Source organism: Rosa chinensis, chromosome 2 (assembly GCF_002994745.2).
Source record: "Rosa chinensis cultivar Old Blush chromosome 2, RchiOBHm-V2, whole genome shotgun sequence".
In the NCBI taxonomy this organism is placed as follows: Eukaryota; Viridiplantae; Streptophyta; class Magnoliopsida; order Rosales; family Rosaceae; genus Rosa; species Rosa chinensis.
The window spans coordinates 68,253,134-68,275,087 of NC_037089.1; the positions used below are offsets into that span (position 1 = coordinate 68,253,134).

The 21,954-nt window shown below is 38.2% G+C and overlaps 1 protein-coding gene across 1 annotated transcript; it reads left to right on the forward strand.

Moving 5' to 3' along the window:
- The first annotated feature begins 8,791 nt into the window (after window positions 1–8,791).
- On the forward strand, window positions 8,792–10,229 carry LOC121051324. Its single transcript, XM_040513553.1, has 2 exons — window positions 8,792–9,414; window positions 9,551–10,229. The coding sequence occupies exons 1-2, from the start codon at window positions 8,792–8,794 to the stop codon at window positions 10,227–10,229; spliced, it is 1,302 nt and encodes a 433-aa protein (XP_040369487.1).
- Window positions 10,230–21,954: the final 11,725 nt, after the last annotated feature.

Here is a 21,954-nt window from a genome sequence, read left to right on the forward strand (position 1 = left end):
CCATGGGAAGCACTGTGATATCTTGGAGGTCTACAAAACAGACTCTTGTTGCTACTTCCTTTAATTTTGCAGAGATTATTGCTCTATATAAAGCCATGCTTGAATGCATATGACTAAGGTTTATAATAAGACAAATTTGAGGAATTTGTGGTTTAAAGTCTACCATAGATGAGCCTACATACATTTATGAGGATAATGCAGGTTGTATTGAACAAATGAAGTTAGGTTTCATCAAGGGCGACAACACCAAGCATATATCGCCCAAGTTGTTTTATAATCAGCAACAACAAGCACTTCTAAAGATTGAAGTGACTCAAATCCAATCAGAGGATAATATAGCAAACTTATTCACTAAGTCGTTACCTAAATCCACCTTCAAGAAACGTGTTCAAAGTATTAGATTGAGAAAGTTATCTGAACTCCCATGATTGTAGCAATCTGGGGGAGATGTCGACATCAGAGGGAGGTATATGATGTCTACATGTTCGATCTCGAAGACTGAAGGACATGTTGTACTCTTTTTCTCATCCTCAAGGTTGTTTTTGTCCCACATGGTTTTTTATTACTCGAGCAAGGTTTTTAACAAGGCAACGATCAAAACGTCATCACTAAGTTTGAGCGGCACAAGGGGGGAGTGTTGAAGAATGTTAACTTTAGTGTGCCTTGTCAAACTAGGATTAGTTCTATAGTTGTAACAGGAGAGAATTCCCAATTCAAGTTAGAATAGGAATCTTTGCACTCCAAGAAATTGTACTTTGTAATCCCTATATATAGGGCTCCTATTTTCAATGAATAGACAACAATTTCTCTCATCAATATCTCTTTGCATACTAATATCCTTAAACATTTAACACTTGGGCTAAACACTGGTTACTACCCTGTAGTTTAGGTTTCGGAAGCCTCTATTCCACCTCCAGATCCAGCGTCATCCTCCATAGCTACAGGGGGTTGAGAAATTACATCTCTTTTCTCAGCATAAATTGATTTAGAACATCAATGTTTTAGAACATCAATATGAATATGACAACCTACTTCAAACATATAATGCGCACCATAATTGCATTAAAATACTTGCAAAGAGGAGTTAGAACATCACCCCTAAAGGGCATTTTTATTGGCCAAGGGGAGCTGAGAACAAATATTACAGATACCAAAATGTGTCAGAGCTAGGTCCCTTACATATCTTAGCGCCTTTGGGTTTTTCCATTTGATCGTTTTCCGGAGAACAAGTGCTTGGCTTTCAAATTAGGAATAACTCTATTCACCTTTCCACGTCTAGCATTCTTGTTTTTGTTCTTCACAGATTTTCGGGCCTTGTCTAGTGCTTTAGACTTTTGATCAGAGTCCTTAAAGCCATCACTAGGGACAACATCAGTAGGCAGTGTTGTTCTTGACCTTGAACGGGCTCTAGACATCGAGCACAGCTTCTTCGTAAGTGTATCCACATTCATGTTCTTGACACCGCCAGGGCCGGTCCTAAGGTTCTTGATGCCTAGGGCGAATTTTTTTTTTTGGTTGTCCAGGGTCGGTCTGGAGAATTTTTCGATGACGATTTTGAGATTAATTTGGCTCAGTAAAGTTACGAATTAACAAGTTTTTAGAATAATTATCAGAACCACAAAAACAAGAAATATAGCTTCTACTATTCATAATTTCAAAATTGAAGAACACCCAATACCTATTTTGATATATATCTCAACCTGCATCATGGAATGTCAAAAAATTTGGCTAATCACCTTAGAAGAACTAAAAAAAATAGAGAGGAGAAAGATTGGGAGATGAAAAACATACAGGAGAAAAACTGGAGGGACAAATGATGAAAATGAATTGAGGGATTGAATAACCATTGAAACCCCAAATTTAAAGAAAAATTTAATTGATTTCAATATTTTGGAGAGAGTGAGAGACTCTACTATAATGGTGCTTGACTTTTTACGGTTCTAGATGATTTGAATAGTAGAAGAATGAGACGAACAAGAAATCACACAATTATTGCATCTAAAATTCTGGAATAATTTTTATTTTTAATATTTTGCAGCATACATTATTGCAAATGATAATATATATATATATATGTGTGTGTGTGTGTGTGTGTGTGTGTGTGTGTGTGTGTGGTGCCCCACCTTCCCTTGGGCCCCGGGCTGTCGCCAAGGCTGCCCTTGGGCAAGGTTGGGCCTAGACACCGCTACCTTAAGTATCACCCTTGTCAACTGATCTCTATCTCTTTCGGTCCCTCCTGGAAACAGATCTGTTGCGAGCTCGGTTAATTGCCATACTAGGATCAATTCCCAACTCTAACAGTTGCCTCCCCATTCTCTTTGTTGTGAACTCCTTGTCCTTGTCAAATTTCCTTGCTACTGTAGGTCGACTCTCTGCCATACTTTTCTTGATTCTATGTCGTTGAATATGCAAGCTTTTCTTTTTCCTTATCTCAGCCAATGTCTTCTGCACTTTAGGAATCAATTCCATTCCACCTCCAATCCACTGTTCTGCGCCACTTTTTGGTAGTCTAGAAGCTTAGCTGGTTTGGTTTCAAGTAGGGCTGGGCACCCAAAACTAAAGTCTCGGTCCCGTCCCTAAACAGTCCTGAAATCCGCCGGTACTGGTCGGGATCAAAATATGAAATTTACTGTTTAGGCCCATCCCGAAAAACGGGCCTGGTACCGGTATCAGCCCAATAGATACCTGTTGGTCCCGTCCCGTTTAAATTAATTAAATTAAATCTTTAATTTTTTCATAATAGTTGGTTGAGTTTGATTGGATAGTTTAGTTGGGAACACAGAGGAATGATCACACCTGATCACTAACGTTTTAGCCTAATCGGTTAAATAGCTAAACGAAGACAGAAGCCCTCAATCCCCAATTCTCTCTCTTCTCCACTCTCCCAATCTTCTTCTGTAGTTATGTTCTTCATCTAAATCCCAGATCCCCTCCCCATCCCATGCTATGAAACTGCTTTGACTCTTGTGTTTGGCTGCTTAGAAAATTGAAACTGAAATCTTCAACTTTAGAAATTAGTTTTCAATTTCTGAACCTAGTTTTCATGATCTAGATCTAGAACGATTTGATCTGACTTTTCCTTTTCCATTGGTAGATCTGGTTCTGTCTGGAAATGAAAATGAATTATTTTGGAGTGATCTTATCTTTGACACGATGATTATGTGTTTCATTTTATTTTTTTTAATATTTTGTGTAATGATTCCCAATCCTGACTTTGCTTTACAGAGTTTTGAGTTCTGATAGTGTAATGTAAAAATCTTATTGTATTATAAACATGTTCAATTTTCTGGGTCGTTGGAAATCGTTGTGTATAATTATTGATACTTGAGGTGCGTGATCCATTTTTTCAAGAACAAATTTGGTGAATGCGTTTAAGATTTACCTATAATTTTATTTGAAATCATTTGCAAATGGTTTGACTTGGAACTTGATTGACTATACTTGTGCTTGTATGGAATATGGAAATGAAAAACCCTAGAAAGAAGAACTCCGATCTTATTTACTTGTTGTGTTTTCCCATTGCAGTTTACTTGTGTCGTTGCCAAAGATGGCCCTCGTTTGAGGAAGATCAACATTGAATCCTAATGCTCCTCTCTTAATGTTGAATTGTAAAATTTGGATTTAGGTACTGAAGTTGGGTATCCTGAATTAGGCCCGGGCCTGACCCGATTCTGATCGGTTTTGGTACCTTCGGTACCAACTTTGAAAAAACAAAGTCCTGTCCCGGCCCGTCCCGAATAATATTTTCGGTACCGGGTTCGGTATCAGTCAGTAATGGGCCTGTCCGGACCCGTGCCTAGCCCTAGTTTCAAGGTCGGAGGATCCATCAGGAAGAGAACCAGAGAATTTGAAGTGTGGTGTTTCCAAGAGGGAAGAAGAGAACCAGAGAATTCATTATTTGGGGCAATCTGGTTTGGTCACCAAAATAGATACATAATCGAAGGTGGAAGACGGCGCTGGATCTGGAGGTGGAACTGAGGTAGGGATAATTTTAGAATTTTGCCTGATAGGTGGAAGTTAACGGCTCGTCAGCAAGTTAACGGCTCCAATCGATGGAAGATTGAAGGAATGACCTATTAGACCAGATTTGATAATGCATGAGTGTTTTTGATGAAATTGAAAGTTTAAGGACTGAATTTATTCCGGACCTAAACTACAGGGTAGTAACTAGTATTAGCCCTTAACACTTTAACCATATATGAATATTCCAACAGATTCCCTATAAAATCTTTATTATGTGGATTTAAAAATTAAAATCTCCATAATTTTTCTTCCGCAATTCCAAGAACTTCTCTATTATATTCTCTATAATTTATCATACAAAATCAAATATAGCATTAAGATGATATATGTCTGACTAAAATAAGATGACTATTTCATTTGTAATCTTATTTTCTTCTACAACCTTACATGCATACTTTCTATTTGGCTTGGGCCTCCTTTTTTTTTTTCAGTAGAGAGCAAGCAGCTTCTACTTTATTAAAAAGATAAAAGGTAGTACAGAGGGCTTTAAATAGAAATGAATCAAACGATAGACAAATTCTAAGATCTTACATGCATACTATCCAACCAAAGTAAATATGGGAGGAACCACGTACGCAAAACCATCAACAACTTGTTGCCCTTGTAGTCCACATCACTGTTGCTCCTCCTTTAAAGTCAGAGTAATCCTTCCGCCAAATACCCACAGACCCACCTCCTAAGAATTGAGGGACGGAATGAAACTAGTACGTAGCAGTGGCCGACAATTCTGACATTCCAAGAATAGAATAAATAGAAGCAATTGCATGCTTTTTGTGGGGATGGGAAGAAAGCTTAGCAGATTCGTTGAACAACCCTAAAAGATTAAACAGTTTAGCCTCAAAACGCAGCAAATTTCTAGTAATCCAAATATACCAAATTAGATTGCAAGTTACTAGAAACTAAAGTTGACGCTTATGTTTAGAGAGGGCAGAAGCACAAGCTCTAAAAAACACTTCCTCAAGAGTATTCCGGAATGAGAAAAACCAGAAGGCAAACCCATCTACGGTTTCCATAAGGGAAAATGTCTATTTACCCAAATTTGAGCTCCATTAACCTTATTTACCCAAACATGCATTTTATAAGATTACCCACTTACCCAACAAATTACATATTTTTTACCCTAATACCCAATTAAGTTAATTTTTATTATTATTTTTGTTTATTTTTGAGATAATTTTGCCCTCTCTCCCTTTTTCACTTAGAGAGAGAGACTTCGCCGAACTCCGATCACCGGTTGAGGGAATCTGGTGACCGGCCACCGAAATCCTGTCACCTGCCGCTAGATTCTGGCGTCCAATTTTATTACCTCCTAATAATACCCAATAAACTTTTTATTGCCCCATAATAAACTTTTTACTGCCCCCCATTAAAAATTTGTTGGGGTCAATAAAAGTCTCCGACAACCTCTTTGTGAACTTCCGGCAACCTACGGACCGGTGACCGGAATCCCGCATCCTGTTTTATTGCCCCCCAATAAAGGTAATAAAAGTCTCCGGTGACCTCTTTGGGAACCTCCAACCTATGACTGGCAACTGGATTCTGGCGACCGGTGACTGGATTCCGACGACTGTGTCAAGAGTCCAGCTAAGTTTCCAATGAGTTTTTAATTATTTAAAGACCAAACTTGTCTTTTTATATTTAAATTGGGTAAGTGGGCACACAAATCTTTTAGTGGAGTAAGTGGGCATTTGTTGAGCCTAAATTGGGTCAAGAGCCCTTTCCATAAAGCCACAATCTGAGGACCTTGTAGAAGAAGATGCATAGACGACTAGACATGACTAATACAGAAAGAGCAACAAGATGGTAGGGAGAAACCTAGCTGCTACAATGCATCATTTGTAAGCAACCGCCCATGAAGAGCTATCTAAACAACAAGTATTTTGCGTGGTTGAATTGCTTTATTCCATAACTTTACCCCAATTTCAACGATTAATGTGATTTGAAAAGAAAAATAAAGGCTTCCTTAGATGGCAGAACACCTGAGGAGGATCCAAGCCATAAAAGTGAATCTGATGTGTCTTCCATTGGCAAAGCAATTGATTTATTTTACACGCAACTTGAGGGAAAGAAGTAGTAACATATGACTTACCGGTAGGTTCATGGGTAGTAATATGATGTGATCAAGTTGTTTCCTTTCATGTAGATATGTTATATTGTTATGATATGCTTTCTTTTGCCTGAAAATGTTTTACAAGTTGTTTTGATACATTAGATAGATTGAATTCAAATTCAAAAGTTCAAATTTGGAGTAACAGATGCAAAAATTAGGGAATTTTAATTTGTTTCCTTTATTTTCCTGAAACGGTAAAATAAACAAATGAAAATAATCAAATGACCGCAATTAAAAGCAAAAAAGTGGAAGGACTGCATCCAATTATCACCAAATAAATTGGACTAGGAATCAAAAATCTAAAAAAAAAATCTTGTCAACGATCTCTCTTTGCCCATATCACATAATTATCGAGAAGATTAAAATAAGGGAAGGTTCTTACCAAATGTTAAAACTCATTAAGGATGATCGATATTGAAGAGCTATTCCAACAAAGGCACCATGATAATTACCAATCAAAATGACCAACAGTAGAGGGCACATATGTTCTCAGAATTCTTTTAGCCTTATAGGTGAAATGGTGAATGATATACATGTTCATTACTTATATCAATCAGTTATTCAGTTTACAAAAATATATTGATGCCATTTTGTACTTTTTGTGGACGATGTACCCATATGCTAGGAGAATGGTAAATTATCTATACTATTATTAAGTGAAGAGTGCTTGCTCTCCAAAACTGAATTTTTTTACCAATTTAATCTTTATATATTAAAAAACTATAAAATATAATTAATCAATAAGGATAAGATGATAAATTGTAAAATGGAAAAAAAATTAAAAAAGCAGAAAATGTAATATTTATACGGGAAATTTTTTCACTATCTTTAACTTCTCTCCACATAAATAACGGGTGGGGCCTGCTAGTAATTATTTATTAAAGGAGGTAAAAATTGACAATACGACCCAGCTGAGCAATCGTTTTCCCAATTTAGCAAAGACGTTTTCGACAGTGAAGTGAACATTAGATACCTTTGAAGCAGTGTGTTTTCAATGATTGTGACTTTGTCTAGTGAGCTATGGGATAATGGGAAATTGGGAATGTGAGCGGGTGATTCCGGCGATGCCTTTATTATTGGTGATTTGCATTTCGCAAACTTGATTTCATGCCTTCGGTATTCTCATTCCTATTTACAAGTGTCATGCCTGCTGTTTTTTTGATCCATTGAGTTATTTGGGGCTGGCCCCATCAGCCCAATAATTCACAGGCTAGCAGCAGGTAAACACAAAAAAGAAGTCGAAGAGTTGAGTCCGAGAATTTTGCTACAGTTGGCGCGAAACCCAAAGGAGCAGGAAATTTGAAACGCCTCTTTGTTCTTGGAAAATTGGAAAGCTAGAACTTCCCATATTATCTCCACCGATCCAATTAATTGTTCAATTAGTGTTATCCAAACATATGTTCATTTATTAGAATACCAAGATGAAAAGACAAATGAAATCGACACTCCTCTTTTAGAAATGCTCGTTATAAAATAATTTGTAAGAAGTCAAATTATTACATTCAAGCGTTCTGAATGTTAAACTCGTATTGAGTAAAAGTTGCAAAACAAATGCATTAAGCCACTGTCGTGTCACCAGTGTGATACATAGAAGAATTAATTATCTCATTGACCCGCCATTCAATTAGGAAGACGTTAGATGCATAACAAATTGATAAGTTAATGTTAATTTAATCTAAGTAAGAAGCATATTACAAATTAACCTACACAGAGAAAATCCGGATAAGTTAATCTAAGTAAGAAGCATATTACAAATTAACATACACAGAGAAAATCCATGCAGTATATATTTTTTTCTAGAAAAAAAATGTCTGGAAGAAAGGTCGTTGCTTGCTCTAAGGCCTCGTTTGGTTCGCAGAAAGTAAGCATCAAGAAAGGAAAGTTGTTCATTTCCTGTGTTTGGGATGTAAAAGGAAAGAAAATACTTTCTTAAAGCAAAGGAAAATAGGGGGGGGGGGGGAAATGAATCCTTCAATACTCCAAAGGAATCACTTTTCCCCCTTCTTTCCTTGCATTTATTACTCACAATATATTATTTTATTCCATTAATTACATACTTTTTAACAACTTTCCGGATAACTTTCCTTACATTGCCAAACATCGGAATGAAAACTTCTTTGGAAAGTTCATTTCCCTTCCCATGGGAAAGACAAAGGAACTACTTTCATTTCCGAAAATCAAACAAGGCCTAAAAGTAACAACCGTAAAAGATGTAACTTCGAATTAAGAAAACATGTGGACCCATAGAGCCAAACGTCATTCCAATCCTAATATTGTCCTTTCTCTCGTGCATCGACGGTCCCTCATCCACGCTTAATTCATCTTCAATTCTTCATCGTTTTCGTGCATTTGTTCAACAAGTCATCGTCCAAAAAGTAAAATAGTAGCAACAGAGAGAGCCCTATTTTTTGTTCTCAAAAAGCTCAGTTTCTACTCCACTTTTCTGCTATATATATATATATATATATATATATATATATATATATATATATTGGTTGCCTCCTCTCAAATTTCTCTTTGGTATGAAGAAACTCATCGTCTTGAGGAAGAAGAAGAATTTACAACAGTTGTGTCCAAAGCTCAGAGGAAGTCTATGCACAGGGCAACTCAAATTGAGAACAGGGAGGAGTACCTCCGTCGTACTAAAACTGTTTCTCAATGAAAGTCTTATACTGGAATGTCAGGGGTATTGCTAATGCCCCTACGCAGAATGCCTTAAAAGATTTTATTCGGGTTCACAAGCGGGAAATACTGTGTATAGCTGAGCCTTTTGTTGCTTTGAACTCTATCCCATCATCATTTTGGCGTGGTTTTGGTTTGGCAACAATTTGTACTAACGATCGCGGAGGTTCTAGGCCTAATTTATGGTTGTTTGGTAAGATTTCTCTTGTTCCAATGGTGCGTGTTCTCCTTGTGACAGATCAGCAAGTCACTCTACAGGTCATGCATGATTCAGTTAATTGTATTATAACGGCAGTCTATGCTCGCACTACTATGGCTGAGCGTGGAAGACTATGGACTGATCTCGCTGAAGTTAAGGGCAGATTTGTTTCAGGGCCATGGTTAGTGTTTGGTGATTTTAATGCGGTGTTAGGAGCTCATGAGAAAAAAGGTGGTGCTCCTGTTTGTCGTCGCTCTTGCGAGGAATTTCAAGCTATGTCTGATATTTGCGAACTAATTCATGTTGATACTAAAGGTGCTGAGTTTACGTGGGCTCGGTGTTGTGGTCTACGGGGTAATGTTGAACTTCGGTTGGATCGATGTCTTGCAAACTTAGAATGGTTTGATGTCTGGAACTCTTTTGATTGTTGTACTTTAGCGCGGATTTGCTCAGATCATAATCCTTTGTTACTGTCTTTTTCAAAAGCTTCTGGGACTTGTCAAAGTATTTTTCGGTTTCGTAAGATGTGGCTGCAGCACAGTGATTTTAAATATTTTGTTAAGCAATGTTGGTCCTCTGTTTCCACTCATGGTTGTCCTCCTTCGGTTCTGCAACATAAGCTGCGTGTTCTACGTAAAGCACTCAAAGCATGCATGGAATTGGGAGGTCTTTGGGGGCATTCACCGGCGTGTGGACGCTGACCTATCTGCTTTAACTATCCTGCAAGAGCACATTGCTCATTCTGGTGGGTCAGATGAGGAATTTTCTATAGAAAATGAACTTCAAGCAAACTTAATTGAGTCTCTTCGGTTGCAAGAGTTATTTTGGAGAGAGAAGTCTCGGTTACGTTGGTTATCTGATGGTGATCGTAATACTACCTACTTTCATGCCATGTGTCGAGCACGCCAATTGAGATCTTCTATTACTCTTCTTCGTGAGGGTGACCAGGTTTTTGAAGATGCATCTTCCATTCATAATCATGTACTTGACTACTACTCAAATCTTTTTGCTAACCACGCAGAGCATCATGATAATGGTTTAGTTGATCGGGTCATTCCCTCTACGGTTACTGCTGAAGAAAATGATGCCCTCGCTCTTATTCCAATGGCGGATGAAATTTTGGCTGCCGTGAAATCTATGGATGCGGATAGTGCTCCGGGTCCTGATGGTTTCACTGGTCATTTTTTTTATCTCTTGTTGGGAAATAGTTGGTGATGATGTTGTCAATGCTGTGCGATATTTTTTACCCATGAAATTATGCCGTCTACTTTCAATTTTGGGTTGATTGTTTTGATTCCTAAAGTTGATCATGCAGATTCCATCACACAGTTCCGTCCTATTGCTCTGACCAACTTTGTTTTCAAGATCATTCCAAAGATTATGGCTCTTAGGCTTGCTTCCATTGCGGCTCGAATTATTTCCCCACAACAACATGCTTTTGTTCCTGGCCGTCATATTTCAGACTGTATTTTGCTGACTTCTGAGTGCTTTAATCTATTGGATTCTAAGTGTCATGGAGGTAATGTAGCAATCAAGGTGGACATCACAAAGGCTTTTGATACGCTCTCTTGGGGGTTTCTTATTCATGTGCTTCAAGCCTTTGGTTTTCATCAAAAGTTTTTGAATTGGGTGCATGCTCTCCTTCGGTCAGCTAAGCTTTCTCTTTCAATCAATGGGAGCTCAGTGGGCTACTTTTCTTGTGGTCGAGGGGTGAGGCAAGGCGACGCGCTATCTCTTGTACTTTTTGTTTGGCTGAGGAGGTTCTTAGCAGAGGTATCTCAGACCTTGTCAGTTCGGGACGGTTACATCTAATTTCTTCTCCTAGAGGCACTCTAGCTCCTTCCCATGTTTTGTTTGCTGATGATGTCATAATTTTTTGCCGAGGTGACAGACTCAATCTTGCAAGGATTATGCATTTCTTTGATGATTATGGTGTTGCATCAGGACAGATTATTAATCGGGAAAAATCACAAGTATTTCTCAGTAAGCACCTTCATTATCGATGACACTCTATTGCCACTAACTTGGGCATTTCTCTTGGCTCAGCCCCGTTTACCTACTTGGGAGTCCCTATTTTTCATGGCAAGCCGCGGGTGTCTTATTTTCAATTAATTGTGGATAAAGTGCGGTTGAAGTTTTCAAGTTGGATGGGCTCTTTTTTATCTATGGCTGGTCGGGTTCAGTTGATTAAATCTGTGGTTTACAGTATGTTTATATATAGTTTTCAGGTGTATGAATGGCCAGTTTCTTTACTTCAACGTGTGGAAGTTTGGTGTCGCAACTTTCTTTGGTCAGAGTCAATTGATAAACGTGGAGCCCCTCTGGTAGCTTGGAAATCTTGTTGCACTCCAGTTGAGGAAGGAGGATTGGGCCTAAAGCAACTTACAATTCTGAATCATTCTCTTCTTCTAAAACGTGGTTGGGAAATATTTTCATCTAGCTCTACAGGTTGCTCTTTCATTCGTGCTAGATTTTGGAGGAATGGTGCTCTTCGTACTTCATATACGCCCTCCTCAATTTGGCCTGGTGTACGTAAACATTGGCCTGTAATTATTGATAAGGCACGATGGCTCATTGGATCAGGTTTAAAGGTGTCCCTTTGGAAGGATAATTTCATGGGAAAGCCTTTGATTGACTTTTTTGGGGCTATTGATATTGTGGATGGCCTTAATGAGTCTGTGGCTACTTTCATTAATCTTGGTTCCTGGGAGCTACCACACTTACTTCAATTTCACTATCCTGCTTTGTGTGAGTTGATTAGTAAGGTGCCCATTGCTACTGATCCTACACTTGATGATACATTGATATGGTCACCATCTTCTTCGGGTGAGCTTACTGCTAAATTAGCTTTTCATTTTTTACGCTCCCCACTTCCTTCAATGGATTAGGGTAAATGCATTTGGTCTAAGTACATTACGCCTCGTATCTCATTGTTGACATGGAAGGTGTTAAGGGGTAGGGTGCTTACTGATGAGTTTTTGCAGAAAAGAGGAGTCTCTTTGGCTTCTCGTTGTGGTCTTTGCTCTCTTAATTTGGATTCTATAGACCACATATTTCTTCATTGCCCATTTGCTCATGGAATCTGGAACCACATGATTAACTAGTTTGAATTGGGTGTTTTGCCTGGCTCAATATTAGGCGTGTTTCATTTGGGCAACTCTACTGGCTTTAATCCACATTTAAAAGAGCTATGGTTGGCTTGCTTTACAACAGTTTTATGGTTCATTTGGAATGCTAGAAACAAAGCAAAATATGATGGCCAGGTGTTTCATGTGGGTGTGATTTGTCAAATGATATCAGGGCACATTCAGTATGCTAGTCGACTTGCTCACGGCAACATGCATAACACCATACGTGATCTCCGGATATTGAAGAGGTTTGGTGTCCAATGCAAGCCTCACAATGCTCCTAGGATAATTGAAGTCAATTGGCATCCTCCACCTTCTGGGTGGATTAAAATTAACTCTGATGGTGCTTGGAAGCATGGTTCTAATGTGGGGGGTTATGGTGCAGTTTTTCAAGATTACAGGGGTCATGTTCTGGGTGCTTTCTCTGCTAATCTTGAAATTTCTAGCTCAGTTGTTGCGGAAGTGATGGCGGTCATCAAGGCCATTGAACTTGCTTGGGTTAGAGACTGGAAACATATTTGGTTGGAAGTGGATTCCTCTCTTATCCTTGACTTTCTTCGCAGTCCTCATTTAGTTCCTTGGATGCTTCGCATCGAATGGCACAATTGCTTGTATCGTATTTCTCAAATGAACTTCCGCTCATCACACATATTTCGAGAAGGTAATCAAGTTGCTGATGCATTAGCGAATTTAGGTACAGCTTCTACAAGCTTGTTTTGGTGGGACTCTGCTCCACCTTTTATACTTGCACATTGTCACAGAGACCGGTTAGGTCTTCCGAACTTTCGTTTTCGTTAGTGTCATGTACGTTTTCCTTTTATCTGGGAGGTTTTGGTTTTGGTCCCCCTCCTTTGTACTTTGGTTTTCCTTTTCTTAATTTAAGTGGATAGGTAGGATCTTTCCTCACCTATCCAAGCCTTAAAAAAAAATATATATATATATATATATATATATCTCCAATTCTGTTCAACAATGGGGAAAGACAATTACTTTGTTCATCTCATCATTCTGTTTTACCATATTGCGAAGAAATTTGTGCTCAAACAAGGTGTGAAGCAGATATGGAGCAATCTTGTTTGGCTCTGGAGTGTGGCTGCGTTGATTGCAACATTAGGACTCACGCAACTTAATTATGTGGTTTGGTAGCAAAATCCTCTCGTACTGAAGCCACCAAGAATGATCATTTACTTCTCGGCCACAATCGTCCATGTATTGTGCGTTGGACTCTATGTCTTGAGATACCACGCAAAGAAGAAGGCAGAGGAGGCCTACACCAATACCGGTTTGTGCAGGTAACTGATTCTCAACTTCGAATCCCCACTCGTTTGAGATCTGCCTGTTGGAATTTGATTTTTTTTCCTCAATATATCCCTACTCTTTTTAGCTAATAATTTGAATAATATATATATATGTATATACATGGAAACAATTATGGATGAGGGTTTATTGTCTAATTTTCAGGACAAAATTATATCTAAAATGAAATTAGGCTATTCAAAATTACGGCTTATATCTGTGTGTGTGTGTGTCGCAGAGGTATGAATGCTAACATTAGAAGTCCTACGACAGCAGATATGTCCACAAAAGCTGATTCAGTAGTCAATAGGAATACCTTATTCCAACTTTCAAATTGACAAGGAAAGGTAAATGAAAATTTCAAAGGAGTTTTCAGTTTGGCTCTATCCTTTGTTAATTATTGGAAATGTTTGTTTTGTACTAATTAGGTGCCTTTTGTGTTACTCACTCTCAACATGTTGCGTTCTCACTTTGGTCGGGATAGATATATAGCGTTCTCACTTCGGCCTGATAACATAGCTGCCATGGCTAACCTTGAAGGTTTTAAGCACCTAACAATGGAGAAGATGAGAGAAAATAGAGAGAATGTTGAAGCAAATTTTCTGAGTTTTCTTCAATTAATTCCACACACAATTCTTACATCACAACAACTATATATAGCTAGAGAATTACTCTAACAATTATTACAACTGAAATATGAAAATTACTTTTAGGTAGATAAACCACATCAGCATGTATGTAGACCACCACACCATGGCTGACAGTTGGATTCCACACACAGGTCAAGATAAGAGCAGCTCACATTGACTTGCACATGGGTTAACACCTCCCCTCAATCTCAGTAGGGGATACTAGACTGAGATTGAGACAATGCTCCTTAAACACTGGACTGTGTAATCCCTTAGTGAAGACATCAGCAGTTTGATACTCAGTTGGAACGTATTGTAGTAACAAGTCCTGCCTCTGAACTCTTTCTCTAACAAAATGAAAGTCATTGTCCAAATGCTTTATCCTCGAGTGAAATACTGGATTAGAACACAGAGCAAGAGCAGAAAGGTTATCACATTTCAACAGAGGTGGTGCAAGAATTCTAATATATAGATCACACAAGACATGTCTTAACTAAGAGATTTCTACTGCTGTATTTGCCAGTGCCTTATATTCAGCTTCTGTAGAACTTCTTGACACAGAACCTTATTTCTTTGATTGCCAAGATATAGGACAGTGAGCAACATATACAATGAATCCAGTAGTTGATCTTCTGTGATTAACTTTACCAGCCCAATCAGCATCACAGTATGCATTAACATATGGAACACCATTGCCATACTTGTAAAACAAACCTTTAGAGAGAGTACCTTGCAGATACCTAAGAATTCTTTTGACAGAGGCAAAATGAACATCAGTTGGCGTTGACATAAATTGACATACAGTGTTGACAGCATAAGCAATGTCAGGCCTTGTAAAGGTCAAGTATTGGAGTGCTCCAACAATGCTTTTGTACAGTGTAGGATTAGATAATGGGATTCCTTCATTTTTCAGCAACTGAACATGTGGTAGACAAGGAATATTACATTCTCTGCATGATTCCAAACCAGCTTTTGCAATCAACTCCTTAGCATACTTTTCTTGAGACAAAAGAATTCCAGTGTTCTTGTATTGAACATTGATTCCCAGAAAATAAGATAGTGGACCCAAATCTTTCATATCAAAAACTTCACTTAATTCAGTAATCACAGCTTCAATACCATCCCTATCTAAGCCAGTTATGATAATATCATCAACATACAAGAGCAAAGCAACCACACCCTTGTCAGTATACTTAAAAAACAAGCTAGGATCAGAATGTGAAAATTTGAATCCTAGAGCTGGAAGAAAATTGGAAAATTTCTCATTCCAAGCTCTAGGAGCTTGCTTTAGACCATAAAGAGATTTCTTTAACAAACACACATACTCAGAATGATCAGAATCAACAAAGCCCTGAGGTTAAGCCATGTATACTTCCTCCCTAAGATCACCATGCAGAAAGGCATTTTTAACATCCAACTGTCTCAACTCCCATTTGTTCATTGCAGTAAGAGCAACCACAAGTCTAACAGTACTATGCCTGACCACAGGACTAAAGGTCTCATCATAATCCAATCCTTTTTCTTGACTAAACCCCTGAGCAACAAGCCTTGCCTTATATCTTGAAACTGATCCATCTGGATTCTTTTTGATCTTATATATCCATTTACTTCCAACTATATTCTTATCTTTAGGTGGAAGAACAAGTTCCCAGGTACCTTGCTTTAGTAATGCATCAATTTCCTCATTCATAGCCACATCCCATGCTGGTATACCAGTAGCAGCTCTAAATGACTTTGGTTCAAAAGGATCCTGAATATCCATAATAGCAGAAAAACCACTCAAATAAGCAAGTTCATCAAAAAGGCCTTGTTGAACCACACATGAAAAAGCACAATAATCTTGAAAAGTCTTCTGTTTCACAATTCCATTCTTGGCCCTAGTCAACATAGAGTGGTTATTATAAACCTGAGATTGATCTTCTACAAACAACAGTTCTTGAGGAAGGGCAGTAGCATTCTCAAGTACAGTAGCATTTGTATTTTCAAGCTGATCATTACTAACAACTGAATTAGACCTGGATGACACACTAGAACTACTACTAGAGTCTTCACCACCTGTATTATCACCTTTACCACCTGTATTATCACCATTACCATTATCACTACCTCCCCCATCAGCAGATGTTGAGATAGCGGCAGAATGCTGAGGCACATCTTCAAAAAGAAGAAGAACTTGTAATTGATCTGAAGTGAGAACAGGTTGCATGGTGTGATGAACAGTGGAGGAGGATGAATAAGAAGAAAGAGAAGTATGAACTGAAGAAAGAATAGAAGGTGAGGGTGATGAAGAGGAAGGAGAACACGATGAGGATGGAGAAGTGGACTGAAAAGGGAAGAAAGTTTCATCATGAACAACATGTCGACACATCCACAATTTGCTAAGCTCAATGCTATAGCAGAATACACCCTTATATCCTAGAGCATATCCTAGTTTGTTAAAAGATATTAAATTGACTGCAAAATGAGGAACATGTAACACATTGTTAAGCTTGAATGTATGATGAACAGGAGTAATATTAGCAGCACCAATATGTTTGATATGCAAACCTTCAGCATTGCCAATGGTAATTGACTTGCTTGACTCAAAAGGATGAGCAATGGTGAGATTCCTGATGTCAGATGTCATGTGATGAGTAGCACTAGTGTCACCAATCCATACTTCATTGTTCTGAGATCCAGATGAACTTGCTTCAGAAGATTGTGCACACATTGCAGTGAGAGTAGAAGGTGGTTCTGCACCCTGATATGCATAGTTGCTTTTATGGTGACAATCAAGTGCAGCATGACCTTTCAGACCACAAATCTGACAGATGATCACTGAGTGTGAAGGATGATCAGCAGGGATATTTTTTCTGTAGAAGCAATTGACAGCAGTGTGCCACTTCTTGCTGCAGATTTGACACTCAGGAGAAATGCCAATGTTATTCCTGTACTCCAGAGTGTTACCTTTGAAGTCAGGTGAAGAAGGATTCTGAAAACGTTTACTGGCAATATGACCCTTCTTGTGACAGTAGTTATACTCAGTATTTTGATAACAAGTTGAGGCAGTGTGCCCTTTCTTGTTACAAATCTGGCACTCAGTAGCATTGTAGCTCTTAGTGTTATGACTATCTCATTGAGAAAATTGTTTGTTAGTACTCCATCTTGATTGTTTTCCATTCCACACTCCTTTTCCCTTGTCATTATTGTAGAAGTCTGCAGTATTGTTGTTGTTGGACCTAAAGTTGGTCCCTCTAGCTGCCATTTCTGTCAGAGAGTTATGTGGAACAAACTGTGCCTCAATATCTCTCTCAGCAGCCAAGAGTTGAGCCCTGAAGTCCTTAAGAGAAATAGAACTATCTCTAGCACGAATGACAGTTTTGATCATAGAATACTCTTCAGGTAGACCATTGAGAGTAACAACAACAATGTCTTCATCCACTATATGAACACCAACAGAGATCAACTGATCTCTAGCATGTTTAATGCGAATGAGATACTTATCAATAGAATTAGCACCTTTCTTAATAGTCTGCAGGTCAGTCTTCAACTGAATGATATTAGCTCTTGATACAGTGGAAAATCTCTCTTGCAAAGCAAGCCAAGCTTCATGAGAGGATTTGCTGCCAACAATGATTTCCATAATCTCATCATCAAGAGTGGCCATTAGAAGACCAAGAAGTGCCTTATCGACTCTCTTCCACTGTTTGTAGGCTTGAGTGACTTCACTAGTCACAGATCCTTCCTCAGTCAAGGCAAATCGAGGAGGATAGGGATAACTACCATCAAAGTAGTTGAAAAGATCATTCCCTTCTAAAGCTGACTGGAATTGAAAGCTCCATTTAACAAAATTGTTCTCACTCAACTTCACAGTAATCATGCTTAGAAGTGAGTTGATATCAGACTGTGTGATAGCCATTTTTCACAACTTGACTTGAATCTACAAGGTATTAAGATATTTTTCAGCTTTATGATGATTAACACAACATTTATGTTATCAAGAGTTATGTTATTGCAACAACAACTTCAATTATGAACAAATATTATCAGTCTCAGCAGTAAGCTTCACAAACTTATGAGATTTATCATGATTTCTCACCAATCACAGTAGATAAGACCTTATCTAGCTTCAGTTATCATAGAATTGACAGTATCAAAGATGTAGTAGTCATCAATGTAGATCTAACACCTCTTATTCAAGAACATACTCAACAATTCTCAAATATTCGTAATCACATAGTCTCTTCATAATCAAGAACAAAATAAGCATCAAACTCAACTAGATCGGGAAAATTGGAAACAGATCTAAGTCTTGAGCAACAATATGTAGATCCAAACTTCAAATAGCAAATCAGTGATCATATAGAGCTCGTACACAAGTAAGCAAGCAGAGATATAACCTTGTAAGCTTGATTTCAAGAGGAAACCAAAGCAAAAGGAAGAGCTAGGGTTTATGCTTGCAAAATCACGAGGAACTTGAAACGATGCGGAAGCAAACTGAAAAGTACAATCAGATAGGGTAAGATTAGCACAGGATCAAGAGCCGAAGCTCTGATACCATGATAACATAGCTGCCATGGCTAACCTTGAAGGTTTTAAGCACCTAACAATGGAGAAGATGAGAGAAAATATAGAGAATGTTGAAGCAAATTTTCTGAGTTTTCTTCAATTGATTCCACGCACAATTCTTACATCACAACAACTATATATAGTTAGAGAATTACTCTAACAATTATTACAACTGAAATATGAAAATTACTTTTAGCTAGATAAACCACATTAGCATACATGTAGACCACCACACCATGGCTGACAGCTGGAGTCCACACACAGGTCAAGATAAGAGCAGCTCACGTTGACTTGCACATGGGTTAACACGGCCGTCAAGGTTACTTGGAAAAGCTTCTAGGGTAACTAAAATTGACAAGATCTAGATGAAAGGCTGGAATAGCCGAAGTCGGGAGCTTCTTGATCTTGATTTGTGGAGAAGAAAGATTTTGACCAATAGAGGTGATATATATATATAGCCGGATATTTTAACTCTGCATTACACTCTAACTCTATTGCTGGAAAAATCTACAATATGTTAACATATACCTCATATATAATTATAACTTTTAGGACTTAATTACTCAAATGAGAACTTACTACAATTACCATTTTTAAGACTTAGTTACTCAAATGAGAACCTACTTTATCCTTACAAGTCATTTATCTTAATGAGGACTTTTTTCTAGTTACCTATTTTACTCTCACAAGGACGTTATTTACCTTGATGAGGATGTTTTTCTAGTTACCACATAAGCCCTTAAATTGGTAACCGAAGTCCTCAAAGTGGTAAATATTACATGAAATAGCACATGTATGAGAAATGTTAATGTACCATAGCTTTATCCCATATTGCTAATACTTAAACAAATGTTTATGTTGATATGTATCTCACATGACCATCTATGTATAATGATTTCTACCAGGTGTAAGACACGATTTTTGGCAAAAATTACATTTTCTTATTCTCTCACCAAAATTATACCGCCCTCAAATAAGTATTTCTCAAACTAGATCATAGAACTAAAAAATTATGACACACTTTTTAATTTATTTATTATTATTATTATTTTTTTACAATTTTTCAAAGTCTAAAACATTAAATATCATTATGAAAAAATTTGTTCAAGGTTTCAGTGCTTCGTTAATTAGAACACGTTTTAAAAATTATTTTCTACAAAAGATATCTTATGGTAAGGAAAATTTCAAGAAAAAAAATAGTGCCCACAAAGTTTAACGTGTTTTGGTATGCCAATATTGCATTGCACGAGTGTTCATCACACCTCCCAATGTGCCAAGCCATTTAAAGTCCCATTTTAATTCAAATTGTTATGTTTCTTAATCTCCAATTGGTAAAGTATGATTTTTTTTCTTTAAGAAGTTTGGAACCTAGCTAAGTTGGGAAACTCATCCCCACGTCTGTCATATTATATATAAATGAAAACTATGCATAGAGGGAGACATAGGGCCTTGACCTCTAGCGATATTACAACCATTCTCATATAGTGCATCCTGAATAATAACAGAAGCCTAATGTAACCATACATCATTCAAATATATAGTTGAAACTAGTAAGGTGAGCTAACCTATTAGTTACACCATTTGCTTCTCGAAAAAATACATAACTCGAAGGGTTTTTTACTTCAACAGTGTCTGAACTCTTCGAGGACTTTTGAAATGATACCTGAACTTTCAAAGTTATCAATGTGATACCTGAACTCATTTTTTCGTATCAACGTCGTACCTGCGGTCGATTTCCGTCACAGAACCGTTAACTATGACCACGTGCCCAGCACGTGAAGCACAAAATAAGGGTAAAAATGACATTTCCCACTTCCTTTAGTTCTTCATGGGGTTTTTTAGTTCAACAGTGTCTGAACTCTTCGAGAACTTTTGAAATGATACCTGAACTTTCAAAATTATCAATGTGATACCTGGACTCATTTTTTCATATCAACGTCGTACCTGCGGTCAATTTCTGTCACAAAACCGTTAACTATGACCACGTGCCCAACACGTGAGGCACTTAATGAGGTTAAAAGACTAATTTACCCTCAAAAGTATTTTTTTTTGCTTTCTTTCTTTCTTTTTTTTCTTTCTTGTTTTTCTTTTTCGACGTCTTCTTCCCTTTGATTTGTCCCCTCCGATTGGAAGCCATGGCCACAAATCAGATCTCACCTTCTCTCTCAACCGCCCAACCCTTTCCAAGCACTACTTGACTACAACCACATTGAACTCAGCTAGATCCATATGGCTACCTTGCAAAAATTCAAGCTCCTCGTCACTCAATGCCCCGTCATCGCCTGAAGCCCTATGTACAGCCCATCCGCCAGCCCCGTCATCCACCTCCGCCGCCGTAAAACCCTCAGATTGTTCCTCACCTGCCCCGACTGCCACTGATTGCCTCGCCAGAGTACCTCTTCCTATGCTCCCACTAAGTACTGATATTACAGCCGCGAATAACTAAAGGCCGGTTCTTTTTTGGACAAATTGATTAGAAGCTGGAATCAGTGAAATGATCATTGCCCCATTGTTCGATAAATCATATACAGATAAATATAGTTATATACAGACACACAGTTGCGGAAAAATCAGTTTTGGGTTTTCTCCCATCATCACCATCCTTCGCCTTTTCGCCGTTGTTGAGAGAGAGAGAAAGAGAGTTGCAGAGAGAGAAAGAGAGAGACTCTCAGTCTCCTTCACTTTTGCAGATTTTGATTCAATTACAAAGACACGGACTATTTTTGAAATTCATTAACTTATGCTGTGATGTTAGTTGCGGTGAGGAAGCTGAGTGCCACGACGGCGTGGCCCGCCTCCGTCATATCTCTGGCAAGCTGCACAAGAAGGTCTGGATTGCCGCCGGCCATATTCTCTCTCTCTGTCTCTCTCTCTCTCTGATCCCTTTGTCTGAAATCTCAGGTAAATTCCAAGTCTCAAATCTGGAGGCCAAGAGTCTTGAAACCGTCTACACCGCTCCGGCCTGCAATAAATTCAGAGAAGCAAAGCCGTTGAGCAAGTTGTGCTTGGAGAACTCCGATGAGATAGAGTCCCCAGCGGTGTCCGTCCATCAGAGAATTGGATTCAAGTTTTGCTTTGGGTTTTGCATTTTGCTAGGAAATGTCATCAACCCATCTAATTGCATTTTGCAGATGAAAAAGGAAATAGAAATGGAGAAGAAGAACTGAAGGTACGACGGGACACGTGAAGAACTAAAGGAAGTGGGAAAGGTCATTTTTACCCTTATTTTGTGTCTCACGTGATGGGCACATGGTCATAGTTAACGGTTCTGTGACGGAAATCGACCGCAGGTACGACATTGATACAAAAAAATGAGTTCAGGTATCACATTGATAACTT